The sequence below is a fragment of the Talpa occidentalis genome, unplaced genomic scaffold, assembly GCF_014898055.3.
Source record: "Talpa occidentalis isolate TD23 unplaced genomic scaffold, MPIMG_talOcc4v2.1 talOcc4.14, whole genome shotgun sequence".
Lineage (NCBI taxonomy): Eukaryota > Metazoa > Chordata > Mammalia > Eulipotyphla > Talpidae > Talpa > Talpa occidentalis.
In genome coordinates this window covers 84,720,268-84,741,143 of record NW_023601433.1, presented here as the reverse complement: position 1 = coordinate 84,741,143, position 20,876 = coordinate 84,720,268, and the positions used below count along the sequence as shown (strand labels likewise).

The following is a 20,876-nucleotide window of genomic DNA, read 5'->3' as shown; positions in this document are numbered from 1 at the left end:
GTGCTCCCGGTGCCCACCTGACACTGTTGAGCACGGCCTTGTCCTTTGTGGGCGGCTTGGTGATGGGCCGCTTGGTGCTCACCACCTTTACCGGGTGCTGCTCCTTCCCGGCTTTGCTGTACTTGCTCTTGTCCAACTTGGGCTTTGGCACGCCGTACTTCCTCAGGATCTGGGGGCATCAGGGGGTGGGTCCTCAGGCTCAGCCAGGGGCATTGAGGCCCGTGTGGGCTGGCGGGGTGGGTACCTACCTGAGTAAGCTGGTCCTCCAACACCTTTTTTGGAGGCCGCACATTGGTGAAGAAGAGGTGGAGGAGGTTGCCCGGTGTTTGGGAGTTGATCTGCTCCTTGCTGAGATAAATGTCAGAGACTTTGATGGGCTTTGCTGGTGTTAGGCTCAGCATCTGCTCCGAATGGGCACAGCTCTTGAAGATCTCTGTGAGCACTTCCCTGGCTCCCGGCACCAGCTTCTCACCTGTTACAGAATGGAGGGGCCAGATGGTTCTGCTGTGAGTACTGCACTGAGTCTGTCATAAACCAACTATTTATGAAAATGGGTCACAGACCTTTCTTGTCCACCATTAAAGGTCCACCAAGGCCTGGTTTCCCCTTTGAGCACACACCTTAGTTACCTCCTGCTTTGCCATGTGACCACATGGTCCCATGGGACTGGGATTCTTCTCTGACTGCACAGATACAAGACCTCTGGGATTACACAGCTCAGCCCTCACCCTGGGTGCCTCCATGAGCAAGAAGTAAAGGTCCATTGGGTTTGAGCTACTTTATCCTTGGGTCTATTTATTAAGGGAGTTCAGCCCACCTTAACCATGGGTAATAGACAATCTCAAAGGAATGAAAAAGGACATGGAGCTGGCCAAATATTTTCAGTGTGAAGTACAAGCTGTTAAAACAAGTTATTACATTACTAGAGAACATGTTTCAATGAGCAAGTGGAAAAGCTTTCTTGAATACAACAAAATTGACCACAAGCACAAAAAAAAAAAAAAAATCGATTTATTTTTTAATCCCCAAACAAGTGCTCCAGAAGGTGCCATCACCCTCCCAAGGGGCCAGTGCTGACCCACCAGCCTGCTTCTCATGGTCAAGGGTCCAAGGGGAACTCAGCATTTCCCCCTCCTTTTCTCCCAACGTTCGCTCCCTCTCCCTGTGCTCTCCCATGCTGATACACCAGAACCACACCCAGGGCCTCCAGGCCAGGGGAAGCAGAGGACAGGGGCCTACAGGCATCTGGGTTGAGATGGAGGGCAGCTAAGAGAGAGGCAGTAGGGCCCTAAGGACAGAAGAGGCAGAGGCACAATTTAAAAGAATGTCCAGTAAAATCCCTGTGGCCAAGATGGAGCATATATACCACTGAAAGACTAGAGGTTTGACTGTAATAGAATCAGGGAATGGAACTAAATTCAGATTCAGAGGAGGAGCTCAGGTTTCCTGCAGGTCCCAGGGTGGCTAACAGCTGAGGGGGCACATCTCACAATAATCAGGGATCAGGCTGAGGTGGGACTACCCTCAGGCACAAGATTTCCAAAGACTAAACTATCAAGATATTTTAATCAAGATATTATTTTAATACAATGTTTTAAAAAAATAAAAAAATAAGGCTGGAGAAGCAAATTACCTGCAGTACTGTGTGTCCAGCCATTCAAGCTGCCGTCAAAGGAAAAACTGGCAAGACAGAGCCTGTCTTTATTTAAGATTTTAGGATTTTGTTCATTGTGGATATTTTACATTTATTTCCACTCTTATAAACAATGCATTAAATTGTATTTCTCTAAATTGCTGCATTTAAGTCCCATTCAAAAATTCCTGAGGTATCACCTCATCCTGGTCACAGCCCTGAGGGATCATTTAAAACTTCTGTGATGGGGGCCTCCCCGGTGGCACAGTGATTGGGCTCTGGGTTGCGAGGCTGGCCTCTGCAGCGCCAGTTCGTTCCCAGGCCGCCAGGCGAGGGTCCCACATGGCGCGCAGACCTCTCCTGCTGAGCTCACTGCTCCCCTCAGCAGTGTAAAAAAAAAAAAAATTTTGTGATGGGGGATAATGAAATGAAACAACAACACAAGAAAACCCATACTCAGTATTAAATTTTTTTTTTTTTAAATAGAGGCATGTTTATTTATTTATTTATTATATTTGTTTGTTTGTTTTGTTTATACATGCACTGGGTACAGTCAGAAGCGCGGGAGGGTGAGAGAATTCACCAGAGCCAGAGCGGGGAGCAGAGCAGGCAGAAGGACCGAAGTAAACTGCTGAGGGGAGCAGCGGGTGGCAGGAGAGGTCTGCGCACCATGTGGGATCCTCCTCCGGTGGCCGGGGAGCAGCCGGGGATCGAACCAGCGCCGCAGAGGCCGCGGGCAGCTTCGCAACCCAGCGCTCAACCGCTGCGCCACCGGGGAGGCCCCTTCAGTATTAAATTTTGTACTTGGAAAACAAAGACTAAAACAAACCTAGTAACTATTAGAAATTTCAAATAAGGGCTTCCCCGGTGGCGCAGCGGTTGAGCGCGGGGTTGCGAAGCTGCCCGCAGCCTCTGCAGTGCCGGTTTGATCCCTGGCTGCTCCCCGGCCACCAGAGGAGGGTCCCACATGGCGCGCAGACCTCTCCTGCCGCCCGCTGCTCCCCTCAGCAGTGTACTTCGGTCCTTCTGCCTGTTCTGCATCCTGCTCTGGCTCTGGTGAATTCTCTCACCCTCTCGCGCTTCTGCCTGTACCCAGTGCTTGTATGAATAAATAAATAAATAAATAAATCTTTAAAAAAAAAAAATTGGAAAAAAAAAGTGTATCTTTAAAAAAAAAAAATTTCAAATAATATTGAAGATTTAGAAAAAAAGACAAGTTAAAAATTTCAAGAAAGAATGACACAAAGCAGAAATGACAACCCAAAGAATATGAATTAAAAAAGAAAACTTCCTACAGCTTCTAAAGTGAAGCTTGGGGTGAAGTGTAGACAGGAGGTCCCTGAGCTGGAGTCCTTGTTAGGAGCCGGATCTGAATGAACACTTAGTATCCTAACAGAAGAATCAGGGGAGCCAGACAAGGAGCTTCCATATGATCCAGCAACTCCACTCATAGGTATTTACCCAAAGGACACAGAAACATTATTTCAAAAGGGCACCTGTACCCCTATGTTTATAGCAGCACTATATACAATAGCTAAGCTATGGAAACAACCCAAATGCCCAAAAATAGATGACTGGATCAAGAAGATGTGGTACATATACACCATAGAATATTACTCAGCAATCAAAAAAGATAAACTCATATAATTTGCAGCAATATGGATGGAGTTGGAAGGGATCATGCTCAGTGAAATAAGCCAGAAAGAAAAAGAAAACTATTTATGGTCCCACTCATAGCAGGAATTTAGAAAACCTAAATAAGGGACCCGGAAAAAGACTAATTGCAATTAAGTAAAAATCAAAATCAACAAGCAACTATAGACCAGAGACACACTACAGTGGGGGGCGGGGGAAGGAGAAGAGGGAGTAGGGTCAGAAAAAGGGGATGGGAATTGTATGGGGAATATAACCAAAATGAAAATACATACATTATGCAAAAATGAAAATGATGTAAGAATTATATAAAATAAAGTAATTCATTAAAAAAAATTATACCCCCCCCCAAAAAAATCAAAACACCCAAGGGGGACTTTGTGAAAGGAACTGGGACTGTTTCCTCCTCAAGAATTAATTTTAGGGCCTCCCCTGGTGGCGCAGCGGTTGAGCGCTGGGCTGTGAAGCTGCCCGCAGCCTCTGCAGCGCCGGTTCCATCCCCGGCCACTGGCGAGGGTCCCACGTGGTATGCAGACCTCTCCTGCCGCGCCCGCTGCTTCCCTCAGCAGTGTATTTTGTCAGTCTGCCTGTTCTGTTCCCTGCTCTGGCGAATTCTCTCACCCTCCCGTGCTTCTGACTATACCCAGTGCTTGTATAAATAAATAAATAAATCTTCAAAAAAAAAAAAAAAAAGAATTAATTTTAAAGGGTGAGGCAGTAGTTAGCTGTCCTCAAGCACACGACCCAATGATTACCAGCAATGCCCTCTGTACATTCTAGCACCACAGGACAGAATGAAACAAATCCACTTGAAGAAGGGAAGCCTGTCCGGATGAAAAGAAAGAGAACTTGAATGTAAGTCCTTGCTCAAGCCTGAAGCAGACCGTGGCTTAGCCATTCCCGGGTGGTCTCTTGGCTGGCCGGACCCAGCAGACCTGGATCAGTGGGTACCCCACTGGCCTTGCTCGAATTTCTGTAAATCTAAAACTGCTAAAACTTGCTCGAATTTTCTCAATTTTGGCTTCGGATCTTATCTGTGTGAACAAAGAAAAGTGGTCAGGATGTGAGTAGACAGAGACCGTCATACCACGTGAGCGACCTTTCCTCCCTTCCTCTCTCTCCCTTCAGGGTCCCAACAGCTGGGAAAAGGTGTGAATGTTCTTTTTACATCATATGAGAAAAGCCAATGTTCGCAGTCAAGCAGTGAAGCGCTTGTCCTGGTGACTCCCCAACACCCCTGAAACATTATCTACAGCTCCCAGGGGTGCCTTCAGAGTGCTTCTCTTTAATGTAACATGTTAAAAATAGGGGAAACGGGATGAGGGGGGAGAGAATTTTTACTTGTTTTTTTTCTGTAAATCTAAAACTTCTAAAATAATAGTATATTATTAAAAAAAATCCACAACCCACCTTTAATTGACTTATCGTTGAAATAATCTTCTAACCCGGGGCTCCCTTGAGTATCAAACAGACTCTGATTTACTACAGATACGGTGAGAATCTCTTCCGTTGACATTTCCATCAATTCATCTTCACCATCCAAACTTGACAAGCCAATCAAATCATTATTGTTAAATAAACTTGCTCGAATTTTCTCAATTTTGGCTCGGGATCTTATCTGGGTGAACAAAGAAAGTAGTCAGGGTGTGAGTAGACATAAACCTGTCATGCCACGCTGAGTGACCTTCTCTCCCTTCCCGCCCCTCCCTGAAGCCCACCACTCGTCTTGAGTTTGTGGGCCAGCTGGCCTTCCTTGGAAGTTCCTCCCATGTGGTAACTTGTAGGGGAGCAATCCAACTGGAATTCTCTGTCACTAAGCCACAGTCAGGTCTGTGGTCTTATCCTGATGTCTAGGAGGTTAACGTCCATGCACAGATCCGAGCCAGCCCCAGGAAAAAGGAAACTAAATGAAAAGAAGTGACTCTAGGGACGAAATCAACCACGTGGTCCTCCAGTACTCAGAGCCCCCCGGGAGAGCGAGGCTGCTCAAGGCCTCTTCTCAGCACCTTCCTCCACAGACGTGGAGGATGGGCTGAGCCTAAGGCCCGAGAGGCAAGGGGCAGGAGCACAGAGGATTTCTAAACAAGCCCAAAAAACGGGGTCTTGAAGTGGAAAGGGAACAGGTGTATCTCTAAAACTCACAACCACGTGGAAGAAGGGCAAGACTCTGTTCTACAAAAGTCTGTTCTCCTCAGCAAGATCCCTCCTGCCAGTGGCACATTTGAAACAACCCAGGCCACTGAAAAACGCAGCAGTGGGGGATTAAAAAAAAACAAAAAACACAGTGGTGGGACCCTGAGTGGGGGTGCACCCGTTAAAGGTCATCCATCAGGGAGGTCAGCCCTGGAGCCCCTCTGTCTGCCTCCCACGCTTGGTGATGCCCTGGCACAAACTCGTTAGCCCGCTTAGGGCCATGACATCCAGCAGCGCTAATCGACACTGTCCCTGCTACTTCTAAGAGCTGCCACGGGAGCCCCTAAGGTGCCAATGTCACCTATCAGTGAATCCCTTAGGAGTGACTTTCCCAGGTTTAAAGATTCTGGGGGCTTCACGCTGCTGATGATTTAGGTGGTTGCCCTGGTGCAGGTGCCGTTACCTCCACAACTGCGAAGCCTTTGATGGGGCGCGCTGCGAGGGACTGGTTGTCCAGGGACGTGACTGTGTACATGGAGCCCATGTCCGACACCGAGGCCGTCTCTACGTTGTCTAGCGGCTCCCCAAGGCTGCCCAGGCTGCCCAGGCTGCCGGTGCTGCACAGAGAGATGTCAAGGCTCTCCTGGCTGGACACCACGTGGGGTTCCAACAGGCCAGGAGGGATGGGCAGCTCAAGACCCGAGGGCAGTGGATCCACAGAGAGGTCGCTGACTGTCTGTGAGATGCCCTGGGAGCTGCAGATGGAGGCCTGGCTGGTGGAGGCGGAGGCGCTGATGCTCATGGCAGGCGTCAGGCTGCTGGACGTGCTGACCTCCAAGCTGTCTGTGTTGGGGAAGCCGAGCGTCTTCTCGGGCTCGGCTTTCCCATCTCCGCCCTCAGCCTTGTCTTTTGGCTTTTTGGGGTCTTCGTCCTGCAGGGGAATGTAGATCTCATCCTTGAAGACCCCGCCATGGGCATTGCAGGCCTTGCGGATAGCACCTCTGACGATGCCCTCGTCCAGGTGGGTAGGGATTCCGGAGATCACCAGTAAGCGGCTGTGGGCCGTAGGACCCACCAGGGCCTGGCAGGCATCAGTGATGGCATCACTCGTTACGCCCAGACCCTGCGGGTCCTTCTTGGTGAGGTGCCGCAGAATGATGAGCAGGGTAAGTGCGCGATGGAACCAGAGCATGTCCTCGGGCTTGCTGCCCCCGATGCTGAGCACGGAGGGGTCCGACTCCACTGAGCGGGAGGATTGGCGCTTCCCAGATGAGGAGGCCTTTTCCCGCTTCATCTTGACCTTTTTTCTTTTGGACAGGAGGCTGGGGCTCTGAGGCGTCTGTCCTGGGGAGGAGGACGAGGAGGAAGACGAATCACTGAGGTTTGGGGTGGTTGTCGAGGTCACCCCACTGGCGGTGACGCTCATGTTGGTGGGTAGGGTGACTTCAGCCACTGCCAGGCAACCTTCCATGAGCGCGTGGAAGTATGTAGAGAACCTGCCCTGGTCGGGGGCCGCAGCGGTCCCTGACCCTCCGCAGGTGCTGCCTGAGACCCAGCTCTGGGTCTCCTCATCATACAGCTTGTGGAGCTCTGACTGCAGGGCCATCAGCATGGCGAGACAGGGGTTTAGCTGGAGGGCGATGGATGAGGACAGGCCGGCGGGGTGCTTCCTCTGCTCCAGGCTGTGCACCGTACGCAGCAGCTCTGCCAGGAGGTGGAAAACAAGCTCCTTCACACAGGCTGCCATGTCCGTGGTCCACAGGAAGTTTCCTGAGGCAAAGGGACAGCAGTGACAGTCAGCACTTCCACAGCTCAGTATGTGCCAGGCACTATCCTAAGCACACTAGGGGGTTTACCCCTCACAACAACACTGAGAAACAGCGCTCCATTATTAACCCCACCATACAGATGAAGAAATAGAGCCTTCAAGAGATGAAGGACTTGCCCAAGGCCGTGCAGGGACGGCCTCAACCCCTGTGCCATGTGATCACATGGCAGCCTGCTTCTGTAGCTCAGGCCAAAAAAATCATTCTTTTCTTTCTCATAAGGTTATCAAGTTAGCTGGTGACAAGTCACAGAACAATGTTTCCTGAAGCAAGAATGCCTGCTTTTATGGCACACAGGCCAATACTGCCTAATAGCACAGAAACACACACAGAACAAACACATGCTGAATAATTCCTTTTTCAACTCTTTTTTTAGTCCCAATTCTGGTATATTCTTTTTTTTTTTTTTAAAAAAGATTGATTTATTTATACATATAAGAAACAGGGTACAAGCCAGATGTGTGGGAGGGTGAGAGGATTCACCAGAGACAGAGCGAGGGACAGAACAGGCAGACTGACTGAAATACACTGTTGAGGGGAGCAGCGGGCGAGACAGGAGAGGTCTGCCGTGCCATGTGGGTATCAGTCTCTGACAAGCAAGGGGATTTAGCCAGATTTTTGTAACTTTTTTTTTTAAAGATTTATTTATTTATGCATACAAGAGCTAGGGTACAGGCCACAGGTGTGGGGGTGGTGGTGAGAGGATTCACCACAGAGTGGGGAACAGAACAAGCAGATTGACTGAAATACACTGCTGAGGGGAGCAGCGTGCGAGGCAGGAGAGGTCTGCTGTGCCTTGTGGGTCAGCTCCCTGGGCAGGGATTGAATTCATGCTGCAGTAGCTGGTGATAGCTTGATAGTACTGAGACTTAAATCTCTGTGCCACCAGGGAGGCCCCAGGAGCTAACTTTCCATTTAAACTAGCAATACGATGTTTCCTTTGAAACTAAAGTTTAATTAATTTAAATAAAGTTCAAAAAAAAAGGAGAAAGGAGTTGTTTGCCATAAAAGCTATCAAATAGATGCTGGCAGGCATGACTCATAGACACGGCAGGAATCACATAAACGAGGCATGAGAATGACTAGGTTAGGAACCGTGGCCCATTACAACATGGTGGGCCACATGTTTGTTTGAGGTCCCCTTCCCACCAGAAGTATCTCTTGTATTCACAGTTGTGTTATGGACAGAGTCCTCAGAGGTGGGCCCAGCTGACTTACAGAGAATCTTCCCTTAGGCCCGGCATCTACAAATGAGGGGACACAACTTCCTGCTCTCTCAGAGGTGACACTGTTTGATGATTCTAATTGGAAATAAACTCGTGGTTGTCACTGACAGAGCATAAGCGCCAGTGGTTCCCTCTCCCGCGAAGTCAAGAGCCAGGTCCCTGGATGCTGTGTTACCCCCTTCCTCTGTCGTTTGCCATTTTTTGTAAGAGAACGGCTTGGAGAGGATTCTCTGCCAAAAGAGCAAGCAGTGGCCCAAGAGCTGAGACCAGGGACAGACATCTTATTCCCACAGACAAGGGTTCCCTGTGTCCCTCCCTGCCCTCCAGTCAAGTGTGTCTCCAAGAATTTCAATTAGTTTGTCAACATTGCAAAGCTGGGAAATTCACATCAATATCTAGATTTCTGATTTTTCTTGAAATAAGAAGTAGCAATATGTGGCAGGACCAGCGCCACATTCTCACATAACGGTGAGGAGCAGGGCTCAATGGCTACCCAACAGGCACAGGGCTCAATGGCTACCCAACAGGCACAGGCCGCAGGCCACCAGGCAAGCCCCCTCTGAGAGTCCGACTATAGTGGGTGCCTGCAGACCCACCCTAGAGTCTACCACTAACATTCTACTGTATTTGCTTTGCATTACACATCTGTTTTTACACATCTTCTATTCATCCCTAAACTCATGTTAGCTTTTGATTATTGCAAGATAAGTTGCAGACATCACTGTTTCATTTCTAAACACTTTAAAGATATGTTATTAATTAAAGTTCAATACGTGCTTGTCTTTTTTTTTTTTTTTTTTCAGGCAAATTTACATATGGTCAAATGTATGACTCCTACCTTCATCATTCCATAAGTTCTGCCAACATGCAGTCCCTCTTTAGCCTTTTGGGGGCTATGAAGTCACAATGCTTGATTTTGTAACATCATTTCTATACCACTTTTTACCTCAAGTTATCATAATAGCATATACTTTTAAGTAAAGCATGATAAAATAAATCTGCATGGTGAGTTGCCACCTGTGAAAATGCACAGCAAACCTTGGAAGTCGTAGATGTAGACGTCTAGGCTATGCCTTGCAGTCAGGTCCTCAAGCCACCTCAAATGACAGCAACCTGACATGAGGCTGTTGTTGCCTGGGACACCTGTGGTCACCCCCTGGCTTCTACCTCAGGCACTGAGACAGCTAACCCAGCCCTGATCCTGACGGACAGGAAACCTCACCCAGCAGCTCCACCACTTGCAGGAGGACAGACGTCGGGATGGTGTCAGGCTCATCCTCGGATTTCCCTTCGACATCCTCTGATTTCCAGGATAGCAGCTGCTCAGTGAAGGCCATGGCCAGAGGAAACTCCAGGGGCAGAGAATGTAACACCAGCACAGCTCCGGGAGGTGGAGACACCCCTAGAAGGAGTGCCCAGGAGGACAGTCATTAGCAGCACCTGATGAAAAAAGGCCTGAGAAACAGGCTGTAAAGCCCACCTACTCATCCACTGGAGGGGAAGGAAGTGTAGTCTGTTCTAGACTGTCAGCTGCAGGTGCACAACTTGCTGGTGTGACAATGGGACAAAGGGCAGTGATGGGAACAGGGAAGAATAAATGTTCACAACCAGATACCAAGTAGCCTGAAGAGAAAAAGTACATTGGATTTTTTTTTAAAAAAAGATTTATTTATTTATTTATTTATTTATTTATACAAGCACTGGGTACAGTCAGAAATGCGGGAGGTGAGAGAATTCACCAGAGCCAGAGCGGGGAGCAGAGCAGGCAGAAGGACCGAAATACACTGCTGAGGGCAGCAGCGGGCGGCAGGAGAGGTCTGTGCACCATGTGGGACCCTCCTCCGGTGGCCGGGGAGCAGCCGGGGATCGAACTGGCGCTGCAGAGGCTATGGGCAGCTTCGCAACCCAGCGCTCAACCGCTGCGCCACCGGGGAGGCCCAGTACAGTGGATTTTAAAAGAGGCTTGGAATAATTCCAGGATGGTGAGGAAATAATCACCCTCTAGTGTGCTTGGATGCCAGGAGAACATTAAGCTTACATTAGGGTCATAGGGTAGAAGGGACCCCTAAGACTAGGCACAACCAGGGCCTTGGGCTTTGGCTCTTTGGTCACCTCTGTCACCACCATGGCCTGAATCTGACTAAAGCTGCTGGGTTGAGAGGAAAAGGCCCTGAGGCTGGATGTCCCTCACACCCTACACTGCCTCCCACCCCCACCACAAGCACTAGTCAGACAAAAGCCTGGGCCTTACAGATCAGAGTTCTCCACCCAAGACAGGAGGAATGCGGACCAGTCTACATTGCAGTGTGAATGTTAATGTGAGGAGTGGCAGGTAAGACAGAAAGCCTGTCTTTAATAAAAGAAATATAAAGTTGTTTAGCTCAGGCCAAGTCACTTCAGAAATGACCTTTCATTCCATTCCCTAAAGATGCAATATGTTCAAGACAGAAGTTTTGGAGAAGCAAAAATCCCAATTTTTGGCTGAAAGTTCAAATATGTATTTGTCTCTGGACAACATGTGTCTATCTTGTCAAACATGCCACCAAAGTGCAGTAAGGCTGTGACTAGGTTTTTCTTTCTTCTGTATTTACTGAGTCAGCTGGCCGAGGTTTATAAAGCAGTCAGTGAGGGCGGCAGGGTTCAAAGGTTTAATGAAGGATGTCAGGGGCACAAGACCTGTGGCCTCCCACCATGGCCACCAGGTATTGCTGGCCACTAGGCATTGTGGCCAGTGCCCCACAGAGCACATTACCCCGGAGAGAATTTGATTTTAATGACAACTTGGAGAAAGCCAGCTGGGATTACTGCAGGTTATTTTTCAAGAGCAGGTATCCCACTTGGGAAAGGCAGGGAAATCCCCACTGCAGCGGCTGAGCTTCCCCAACCGGAAAGGGAGATGTTTTAATTTATTGCCTCTAAAATACACGGCCCCAAGCAGTCCCCTCTTTGCTGAAAGGACACTGGAGCCCCGCCAGACCTGGGATCCTAGCTGCAGAAAGAAGGAAAGCGGGGCTTGACTTTAAGCTGTTCTCATACCAGAAGCCGAATCGGAGACTCACCCAGCTTAATGTGGACCTTGTCTGCGGAGAGGATCACCGAGGGATACTGGTTGGCGGTGGGAGGTGGCGTGAGCCCTGTGTTGGCTGGAGACGCATCCCGCGGGTAGCAGACGGCCTCGATGAGGTTCAGCTGGCCATTTCGCTTCACTTTGTGGCCGAGTCCATACACCAGCACGCGTGCCCAAGGCGCCTTGTACAGCGAGGAGCTGGGGGGAGGTGGAGTGAAGGTGGCTCACACATACCCGGTCAGGAAAGGAGAGAATTGGAAACTGGGCCACATACTTCATTTCCACCCTATTTTAGGACATTCATTACAAAGACTAACTTCCAAACATGGAAATATGGGAAGAACTGTGTAGGGTAAGGTAAAAGGTATCAGCCTTTTCTGCCCTCCCGCCATTAGGATAGATGACGGAACCCTGCGGTCCTGAGTGCACGCCTGATGGCGGGCACCTGGAGTAGGGTGTGGGCATGCATAGGTGGGTACACCTGAGCTAAGAGACTGGTTTATGAGGGTGGTGCAGCAGAGTGCGGTGTGGTGGTAGTGCGGTGTCGAGGGTGGAGGAGTGGAGTGTACGGAGGAGTACAGCGACTATAAACAAGGGTGAAGAGCATGTGGCTGGAAAGTGAAAATCAAAATCAACAAAAAACTATGAACCAGAGACACTTTTAGGGGGGCGGGGGCGGGAGGGGAGGGATTGGGGTCAGAATGGGGGGGCTGCAATTGTATGGGGAATATAAAAATAAAATTTATTATTAAAAAAAAAAAAAAAAAAAAAAAAGAGCGTGTGGCTGCTAGAACCGTTCATAAACCTACCCGGAATGGGTTGGTTGCTTTACAAACTGTAAAGCATTTTCATATACAGTATGCATTAAAGAATAAAAACCTGAGTTTTTTCCTTCTGTCAATTTCACCAGTATCCATTTTACTGTTCTCTCCCCATCACCATCCTCTAGAGAACCAGTGACTTACTCTTTGCGGAATCCAGACTGGCTTTCTTTGCAAGAGACCACGACAAATGCTGCACCAGGGAAATTGACATCCATGTTAACTTTGGACTCAGAAATCGGGAACTCTTCAGAAGGAAACTGTTCTGGTGCTGTCTGCAAAGAAACAGTGTAGGGTAAGGTAAATGACTGTCAGGCTTTTCTGCCCTCCTGCCATTAGCGTTGATGATGGATCCTTGCGCTCCTGAATGATGCCTGATGGCGGGTTCCTGGAGTAGGATGAGGGCACATGTAGGTGGGTACACCTGGGCTGAGAGACTAGGCTTATAAGGGCAGCGTCACGGGGACACCAGCAGAGCGAAAAGAGCAGAGAGGCAGAGGCCATGAGAGAACTCCAGAGAGCCCAGAAAGAGTGAAGATTCGCCGGGGGCTAGGAGGCCTGCCAGCCTCCTGGCACGCCGGCACCCCTGCCTGCCACATAACTGGTAAACACGCCATAAAAGCCTGAAAAGCCACCGAGGGCTCCAGGGCTCCTCCTTCACCCCGTCTACTCAGATCACAGAAGACCTGCCCTGTGCTCATCCTGCCATTACAGTTAATAAGGAAAGCCACCTGCTGAACACAGGAGAGGCAGTTCCTCTTCCCAGCTCAATGGCAAAGGACAGAGCCAACACATTTGCTGTGACAGGCTTAAGGGGACAAGAAAGCCCTCTGAGAGGAAGGACACTACAGAAGGGACAAGGCAGGAGAACTTCTAAGAAAAGGAGGCTGAGGGGGAGGGAGCATGGAGGGAAAGAAGTGTCATTTTTAGTAAGTAAGCCAAGAAGCCTTCTACTTAAAAATGGCAATCCCAGCTCAGGGACACAGGAGCTTCAGACTATTACCTGCAGGAAAGAGCAGATCTGTTTTGTCAACTCCAAAAGGCTCTCCTCGCCCTGGTGCAGAGTCCGTGTGATGGCCACGTTGAGCCACTCCCTCACTGTTTGGGAGCTGCCCTGGTAGAAGAGGTCTGTGGCCGAGCAGTTCTGGGCGTGGACACAATGCTGCAGAGACTGTGCCAGGAGGATGGAGCTGGAACTGATGGTGCCGTCTGGGGACAGGGAAGAAAGCACAGGATTACAAGAGCCCAGGAAGCCAAAGGCTGTGACATCCTAAGTAACCAATAATGAACACCAGAGGGTGTGTGGATGATAATGTCTTGGCTAACAGAGATCTTATGGGAGTGATAAGGGAGAATGGCAGCCTTTAAATTTTTCTTTTTTTAAGTGGAAAACTGTTTCCCAAAATAATATCTTAAGTGGAGGCCCAAATCTATTAAACAGCCAGAAGTGGAGCATCTGAATTCTGGGGTTTCCAGAACCTAATTTGGGTGTTTTGCCCACCCTGAGCTGCACCAGAGAGCTATGAGGGGGTCTCAGAGCTGAGTTTATAAATAGATGTTAGGTCTTTACGGCAAAGCTTCTTCCACAAACACGCTAGAGCTTCCTAGTTATGTTGTGAAGCCTCGCATTTCAGGGCAGGCTGGCGGCTCCCAGGTGGAGATGTAGCTCTGACATGTGCTGGCTGAAGCCCAAGGCTGAGAGATGCCCTCTAGGCTGGAGTGCCAGCTGCCCCTCACCTCTTGCTCCCATGTCAACTGCTGGGAGGTCAAGGGGAGACCACCGGAGTCAAGGAGCCACAGAAGTCAGAAAGGGCCCTCCTCCTTGGACTGGGCTATGGGCAGAGTTATCACTAAGCATTCGCCCGGGAGCCAACACATCATCGGTCCTCACCCCAAGGGCCCTGGTTTGGCAGATATACACATGCTAGCCCCTGGAAACAACCCTGCCCACAGCCACGAAGAATCTATGAGATTTGTTGTGGGGAATTTGTAACAGGAATTTGGTAACAGGAATTTGTTTCCCTCTCCTAAAATGCAGAGAGAACACCTGTGAAAACCACACTGACTAGATTTCTAATAGTTTTCCTTGACCCACATTGGTTTAGGAAGCTCACTGAATGCTTAGTAGATGAGTGACTAGGGGAGTGATAGGGGCACAGTTCTGCCCAGACACTCGCAGCTCCTCACACAGTGTAGCTCCTGTCTGCAGGCACTATGTTCCCAATTCTCCTCCCCCACGTGGGGAATGAGAGGCAAAGACAAGGTTTACCTGGGAGGGGAGGGGCGAGGAGCTGATTGGACAGCAGTTGCAGGTGCTCCAGGGTAATGTCCCGGATGGCAGGGATGTGGAAGAGGCGGGTAAACAGGTGAGGCAGCTTGGGGGCGAAGATGTTGAGCAGGGCCATGCGGCAGTACAGCCTGGCCAGTGCAGCTTCACACCGCAGCAGCTCCCTGTAAGGGCGAGACAGGGCAGAGGCAGTGAGCATGACACCCAGTGCCCACAATGGACCAGGCCTTGGGCTTTGGAAGGGAAAGGACCCACATTTAAGGCTTCCCTTTAGGTCACATGTTCTATACTCCAAGTTGTGGAGTTCACATGTGCTTGAAACAAAAAGTCACATTAATTATGTCTGGATTTTCTCAAACTCAAATATAATTGTGTAAAGAGAAAATATATATTTACTGAAGCTTATACATGTATGTTCATAGCAGCATAAGTCAGAGTAGCCAAAAACTGTCGATCAACTAAGCAATGGTAGAGCTACACAAAGGCATACTGCTCAGTAATAAAAAGGTATGAAGTAGTGATAAAAGCTACAACATGAATGAACCCTGAAAATATACTAAACAAACAGTTAAATATAAAGGGCCATATAAAGGGAAGTTATTCTATTTGTATAAATTGTTCAGAATCAAGCAATTCCACAGAGAGAAAACAGACTAACAGTGGTCAGGAGCCGGGAGGCAGGACAGAGGAAACCATTTAGTGATGGGCACTGGGGTGATGAAAAATGTTCTAGAATTGATTTTGGTGATGGTTGCACAACTGTGAATATACTAAACATCATTGACTTGTATATTTGAAATGGGTATACAAGAATACTGCATTTCAAGGAGAGAGAAATTAATTGTATGGTACATCTCAATAAAACTTATAGAAATCCACTATGGACATCTTTTATGTGATGAATTTATGAAGGGTTGGTGCCAGCTGGAGTAACGGGTCTCCTTAGAACTGCTTCTCTCAGTAAAGCATCTAATCTTGCTAACACAAATCAGAGGGGAGGATCCCAACATTTTATTGGCTAATTACTATAATTAAAAATTAAGCACTTAGCTAAAAAGGCAAGTTAGAAGTGGCCTTATTATTTCTATAAAGTCTCCATAAAGAGACTTTAAAGTTTCTATAAAATCCACTCATGAGTAAACAGGAGTCATCTGATATTGCCTGTGGACCTGAATCAAATTTATTTATTTATTTATTTATTTATTTATTTTAAGGATTTATTTATTTATTATTTATACAAGCACTGGGTACAGTCAGAAGTGCGGGAGGGTGAGAGAATTCACCAGAGCCAGAGCGGGGAGCAGAGCAGGCAGAAGGACCGAAGTACACTGCTGAGGGGAGCAGCGGGCGGCAGGAGAGGTCTGCGCGCCATGTGGAACCCTCCTCTGGTGGCCGGGGAGCAGCCGGGGATCGAACCAGCGCTACCGAGGCTGCGGGCAGCTTCGCAACCCAGCACTCAACCGCTGCGCCACCGGGGAGGCCCGCCGAATTAAATTTAATGCTAGTCTATCATAACTCAGATGTGGGCACAATGGAAATTAAAGAAACAATAACCCAACAAGTAACACCTGAGGAGTTTGCATAGCTATGAAGTGAAAATAAAAAAGAAAACATTAAAACAATAAAGAATTGCATGTTCGGTGGTTTCTTTCTCATCCCTACCACCTATGCCAGATTTTAAAACAGACCAACCCTGTCAATTCCTCCCCCAGGGAAGTCTACGCGTTGACTGCACAAGCACAGCTCAGAGAGACCAGCAGCAGAGCAATGAGGCCTCAACAAGAGAGCTAAAAGCCCTGATGGGCACCCCATGACTTTCTCTGAAGATTTCAAAGGTGAAGCTGCCAGGGAAAAGCTGGTAGATGATCTGGGTCTGCACAGCTCCTGCCTCCATCCCCAACCCCTGCAGGCTGAACACCTCTGAAGTCAGGCCATGAGCCCTCTGACCTTAGTTGTTCAGAGTCCTCACGCTGACCAACCAAGTGAGTGCTTCAAAGTATCCCTCTGATGAAAATCTGCATTAACACCAAAAATTCAGCCACTTTACTGCTCAAACAAATCTGTTTCATATTTTCCCCCAAGATCACTAGTTAATCCTGGGTATGAACATTCTACACTATAGCCGGACTGGAACCCTACAAAGAACTTTCTTGCCTTTCTTCTCAGTTGCTAGTCAACAGTTAACAGCCCCTCAATCACTTCTTCTTGATCAGTTTTACCCTAACTTCTCACTCTCAAATGTCCACCACCCCCGAATCCTCCCACTCACAGCAGAGTGTGTGGCACAGTTCAGGGGATACTGGATTCTGCAACTTCTTTCCAACTCCTATGGCTTCGACCAGCTTTGACCAGCTTTCTCTCTATTCATTTTGAGAAAGTGTCCTTGTCAATGACAGATGGTAGATGTGCATTTCTGTTATGCACTCAGAAGAGGGCCCAGTTGTACCTGTGAATCTGAAGGTTGGTATTGTCCAGTGTGACCAGCCCATTGGTGGCAGTCCTTCGGTAGCCTGCTGGAGGCCTCTCCAACATATCAATGGGGTACCAGTACCGGACCAGCACACCTTCACTTCGGAGGTACGTTTCTACCTGCACCAATTCATTAACCTACAACAGTAAAAAGAAAAAGTCTATTCGTTTTTCTGAGCACTAACTTTATTTTCCAAGTTTATTAAAAAAAAAGATACAAGTGGTCCTTATAACATCGATGAGAAAAAACAATCTTGCCAAACATTGAACTAAGTGATGTTTTTTGGAGGACCTGTTTCCATTATACATAGCTTTGTTATAAAAGTCAGTTTCAGAGAAGCTATCGATAACATTAAGTGTAGACTTACTGAATGTGCATAAATATATATAAAACCAGTTTTGTAGGCAAAAAAAGCTACTTTCATGATTAAGGTCAAAGACATCTGGTTAGTATAATGTGTTTAGTTTTTACATGTCAGTTAGCAAATTTTAATTGGTCCAATAAAGAACATCAATAATAATCATGAGGTAGAAATTTAAAGATAATAGTGCTGTATTTCATAATTTAGCTCCACACATATTGTTGCAGGTAAAATTTATGTCCAATGCTTTTATGTTAATTTTTTTAATGGTAATATTTTTTTAAAAGCAGGGAATCTGTTTGATACTTGTTATTGCTAGGAAAATAAAAAGTCAGCTACAATATATACCTTCTGGATTCAAATAGAAATGTAATTTTTATTTAGGGATTACTATTAAAACAAAGGGAATCAAATTACTTGAGAAGTAGCAGAGTTATTACTTGAACAAAATTTCTCTTTTTCTAATTATTATTTTCATACATTTCCACTGCTGAAAACATTCTCAGGTATATATTTTCTGATAACCAGAATTGAAAGTTTGTATGTGAAGGCAGTAGAAGATTAACAATAGCACTGATGAATTTTTCCACTCAAAAGTTCAAAAGATTTACCTTAGTAAATCCCCAATCAACAGCCTCTCTTAAAAATTTAATAACACAATTTTTTTTTTTTTTTTTTTGTGGGACCCTCGCCGGTGGCCGGGGATCGAACTGGTGCTGCAGAGGCTGCGGCACAACCCAGCGCTCAATCGCTGCACCACCAGGGGAGGCCCAAAAATTTAATAATATAAATGAAGTTCCGGTAACATGGATTTAGTTGAAGAGGTAAAACTTTAGATTTCAAAACATTAATGGTACGAACATTATCGACATCTTTATCTAATGCTCTTCAGCAAGCTGGATGGTTCTTCCAGACTCTCAGGTCTGAAGTGTGTACTGTGTCACCAATTGTACTTGCGTGAGAAATTTGCAAGCATGTGCGGGCAAGCTTAGGATCACCTAGTTACAACTGTGAAATAGGACCATTTTCAAAAGAAAGTCTTCACTCTCTCCTGATCCTTCTCTCCTTCCCCCAAGTTCCAAATCCTTGCTGAGTCCCATATGAGGACTCTGCAAATTAGGGAAGAAAACTACTGATTTAGTTGAATACACTCAATTTTACAAATAAGGAAATTAAGGCTGAGAGTCTGTTTAAAGAGTAAGCTGATTCAATCAAAGTCACAAAACTATTTCTTTGAACAATCATGTCAATGACAGACCACCCATTCATCCAGGAAACTGGGAGAATGTTCCCTTAGAGCTCGGGTAGATGTAATAGAGGGACAGAGAGTAATGAGGAAAGGTAGCGAGGTCTGAGGGGGATGACAGTACTGAGAGCTCAGAGCTAATCATCAATCATCTGCCCTTGCCCAGGCCCATGAGAACATCTCAGGCAAGTCATCTAGCATGCCAACACCCAGCTTGGCTTTTTCATCTCTAATTTGAAGAGTAATCCACCTGTATAATCACTTTCTAGGGTACTTGGAGTCTGGGCGTGAAAGCCTCAGGGTGCATGAAAGGCTGTTCACTCACTGAATCAACATCTAAGACGACTCCATGGAGCCCAAAGGTTTTCAGCATCCCTCGGATGGCGAACTTCGGCAGAGCGGTTCCGACTGCACTGCTGGCTACGTTGTTGCTGTCTGGAGAGCGGGTTACTACTGTGAGGCCTAAAGAGGGTGGAAGGAGACCTTCTTAAAAGCGAGTACCATAACCATCTTGGGACTCTATATTTTAGGGTGTAGAATAGCTCTACAGCTTTTACTAATACCCTCAGATTTAGTTATAACTGAAAAAGAACACAACTCAGTCTGGAGGGTAATACAGCAAAATGTTGCACAAACTCTCACAATTCAGCAATAAAAAGACAAAATAAGCCAATTTAAAGTTGGGCAAAAGCTTTGAATACACATTTCTCCAAAGAGAAATGAAAATCTACACATGGGAAGATGTTCATCATCACTAGTCACTGGGGAAATGCAAGTCAAAGCCGCAGTGCTGTACCCCTTCACGTTGACCAAGACCATAGAGAGAAAGACAGTAGTTAACGTTGGCAAGGATGCAGAGAAACTGCAACCCTGTGTACTGCTGGTAAGAATGTAAAATAAAATGGTGCAATAACTTTGGAAATTAACTGGGCAGTTCCTCAAAAAGCTACCATATTATCCAGCAACTTTACTCCTACAACTACACCCAAGAGACACAAAAATACATAACCATACACAAACTGGTATACAAGTGTTCCCAGTAGCATTATTTATAGTAGCCAAAAGGTGCCCATTAATTCGCAAATGGAGAAAAAAAATGGGTTGTTATCTGCACAGTGGAGTATTATGCTGTCATAATGCTACTATACAGGTGGCACATGCTACTATACAGGTTACTCTTGAAAGATCATGCTTAGTCAAAGAAGCCAAACCAAAAAAAAAAAAAAATGCTGGATGATTCCGTTTACATGAAATGTTCAGAACAGGCAAATCCATAGTGACAGAAAGTAGATGACCAGTTGCTGGGGCTAAAGGGAAGAAGTGATAAGAGCACAGGTCTTTCTTCTTTTTTGGGGATGAAAATGTTCTGGAGTTAGAAGTATTGATTCGATGGTTGCACAACTTTGTGAATATCCTAAAAGCTGCTAACTCCTTTACTTGAAAAGGGTGAGTTTTATGGAATGTGAATTATATATCAAACAAAAAGAAAAGTAAATATATATTCAGGTCCCTGTCCAGGACATTCTCATATTTTTCTCAAGGTCCTGTGACCACTTTAAAAATGAGTGGTTCTACATTTTCTTTTGTTGTGCTTTTCTATATTTTTCTCATTTGCCCAAAACATCCAACTGACTTTTAACCAAATTCTAAAGAGCATAGCACAAACACAAATTCATGGTTTACTAGCCGAGTAGCCAGCAAAGCTGGAGAAGCCTGCCTGGAATTGTAAGCCCAGACCCCACTTCTCTCTTTGTACAAGTGCCCTGTCTCACCCTTGTGTTCACATTAGTGAGTTTTGAGAAGGTGCAAGAGGCCACAGAGGACAGACAAATATCTGCTACACCCCCCCATAAAGTTCCAGGGCCTCGAAGGGCACGCCTGGAAGAAGTCAGATCACTCAAGGCAAGGAGAACCACTCCAGGGCAGTCAGCAGCTGCTGGGCTCAGACTTGAGCTTGGGAAATTCAACTTATTTCATGACAAGTCTCATAGTGAAGCAAAAGGGAAAGCAAAACCTTTTCGAACTTTATCGATTGTGAACTTGTTTGCTTCGTCTTTAATGTCTTCGATGGTGGGAAGGTAAAGGTCTCTTGGGATGCCACCGTTCTCCTCGTAGAGGAATTCAACTGTCTGTCGGGCAATATCCACCATACC

General features: G+C 46.9%; 1 protein-coding gene across 5 annotated transcripts in view; it reads right to left on the bottom strand.

Moving 5' to 3' along the window:
* The window catches only part of HECTD4 (HECT domain E3 ubiquitin protein ligase 4), a 172,072-nt gene that overhangs the window by 17,526 nt on the left and 133,670 nt on the right, over positions 1–20,876 (bottom strand). For all 5 annotated transcript variants that reach the window (XM_037511140.2, XM_037511136.2, XM_054695324.1 and 2 more), the window contains 12 exons: positions 20,738–20,875; positions 19,049–19,185; positions 17,093–17,253; positions 14,629–14,810; positions 13,363–13,568; positions 12,504–12,634; positions 11,531–11,736; positions 9,694–9,873; positions 5,883–7,189; positions 4,697–4,904; positions 249–472; positions 18–169 (listed from right to left, as the gene is read on the bottom strand). In XM_037511140.2, coding sequence (XP_037367037.1) covers positions 18–169; positions 249–472; positions 4,697–4,904; positions 5,883–7,189; positions 9,694–9,873; positions 11,531–11,736; positions 12,504–12,634; positions 13,363–13,568; positions 14,629–14,810; positions 17,093–17,253; positions 19,049–19,185; positions 20,738–20,875 — 3,232 coding nt within the window. The remainder of the gene's footprint in view (positions 1–17; positions 170–248; positions 473–4,696; positions 4,905–5,882; positions 7,190–9,693; positions 9,874–11,530; positions 11,737–12,503; positions 12,635–13,362; positions 13,569–14,628; positions 14,811–17,092; positions 17,254–19,048; positions 19,186–20,737; position 20,876) is intronic.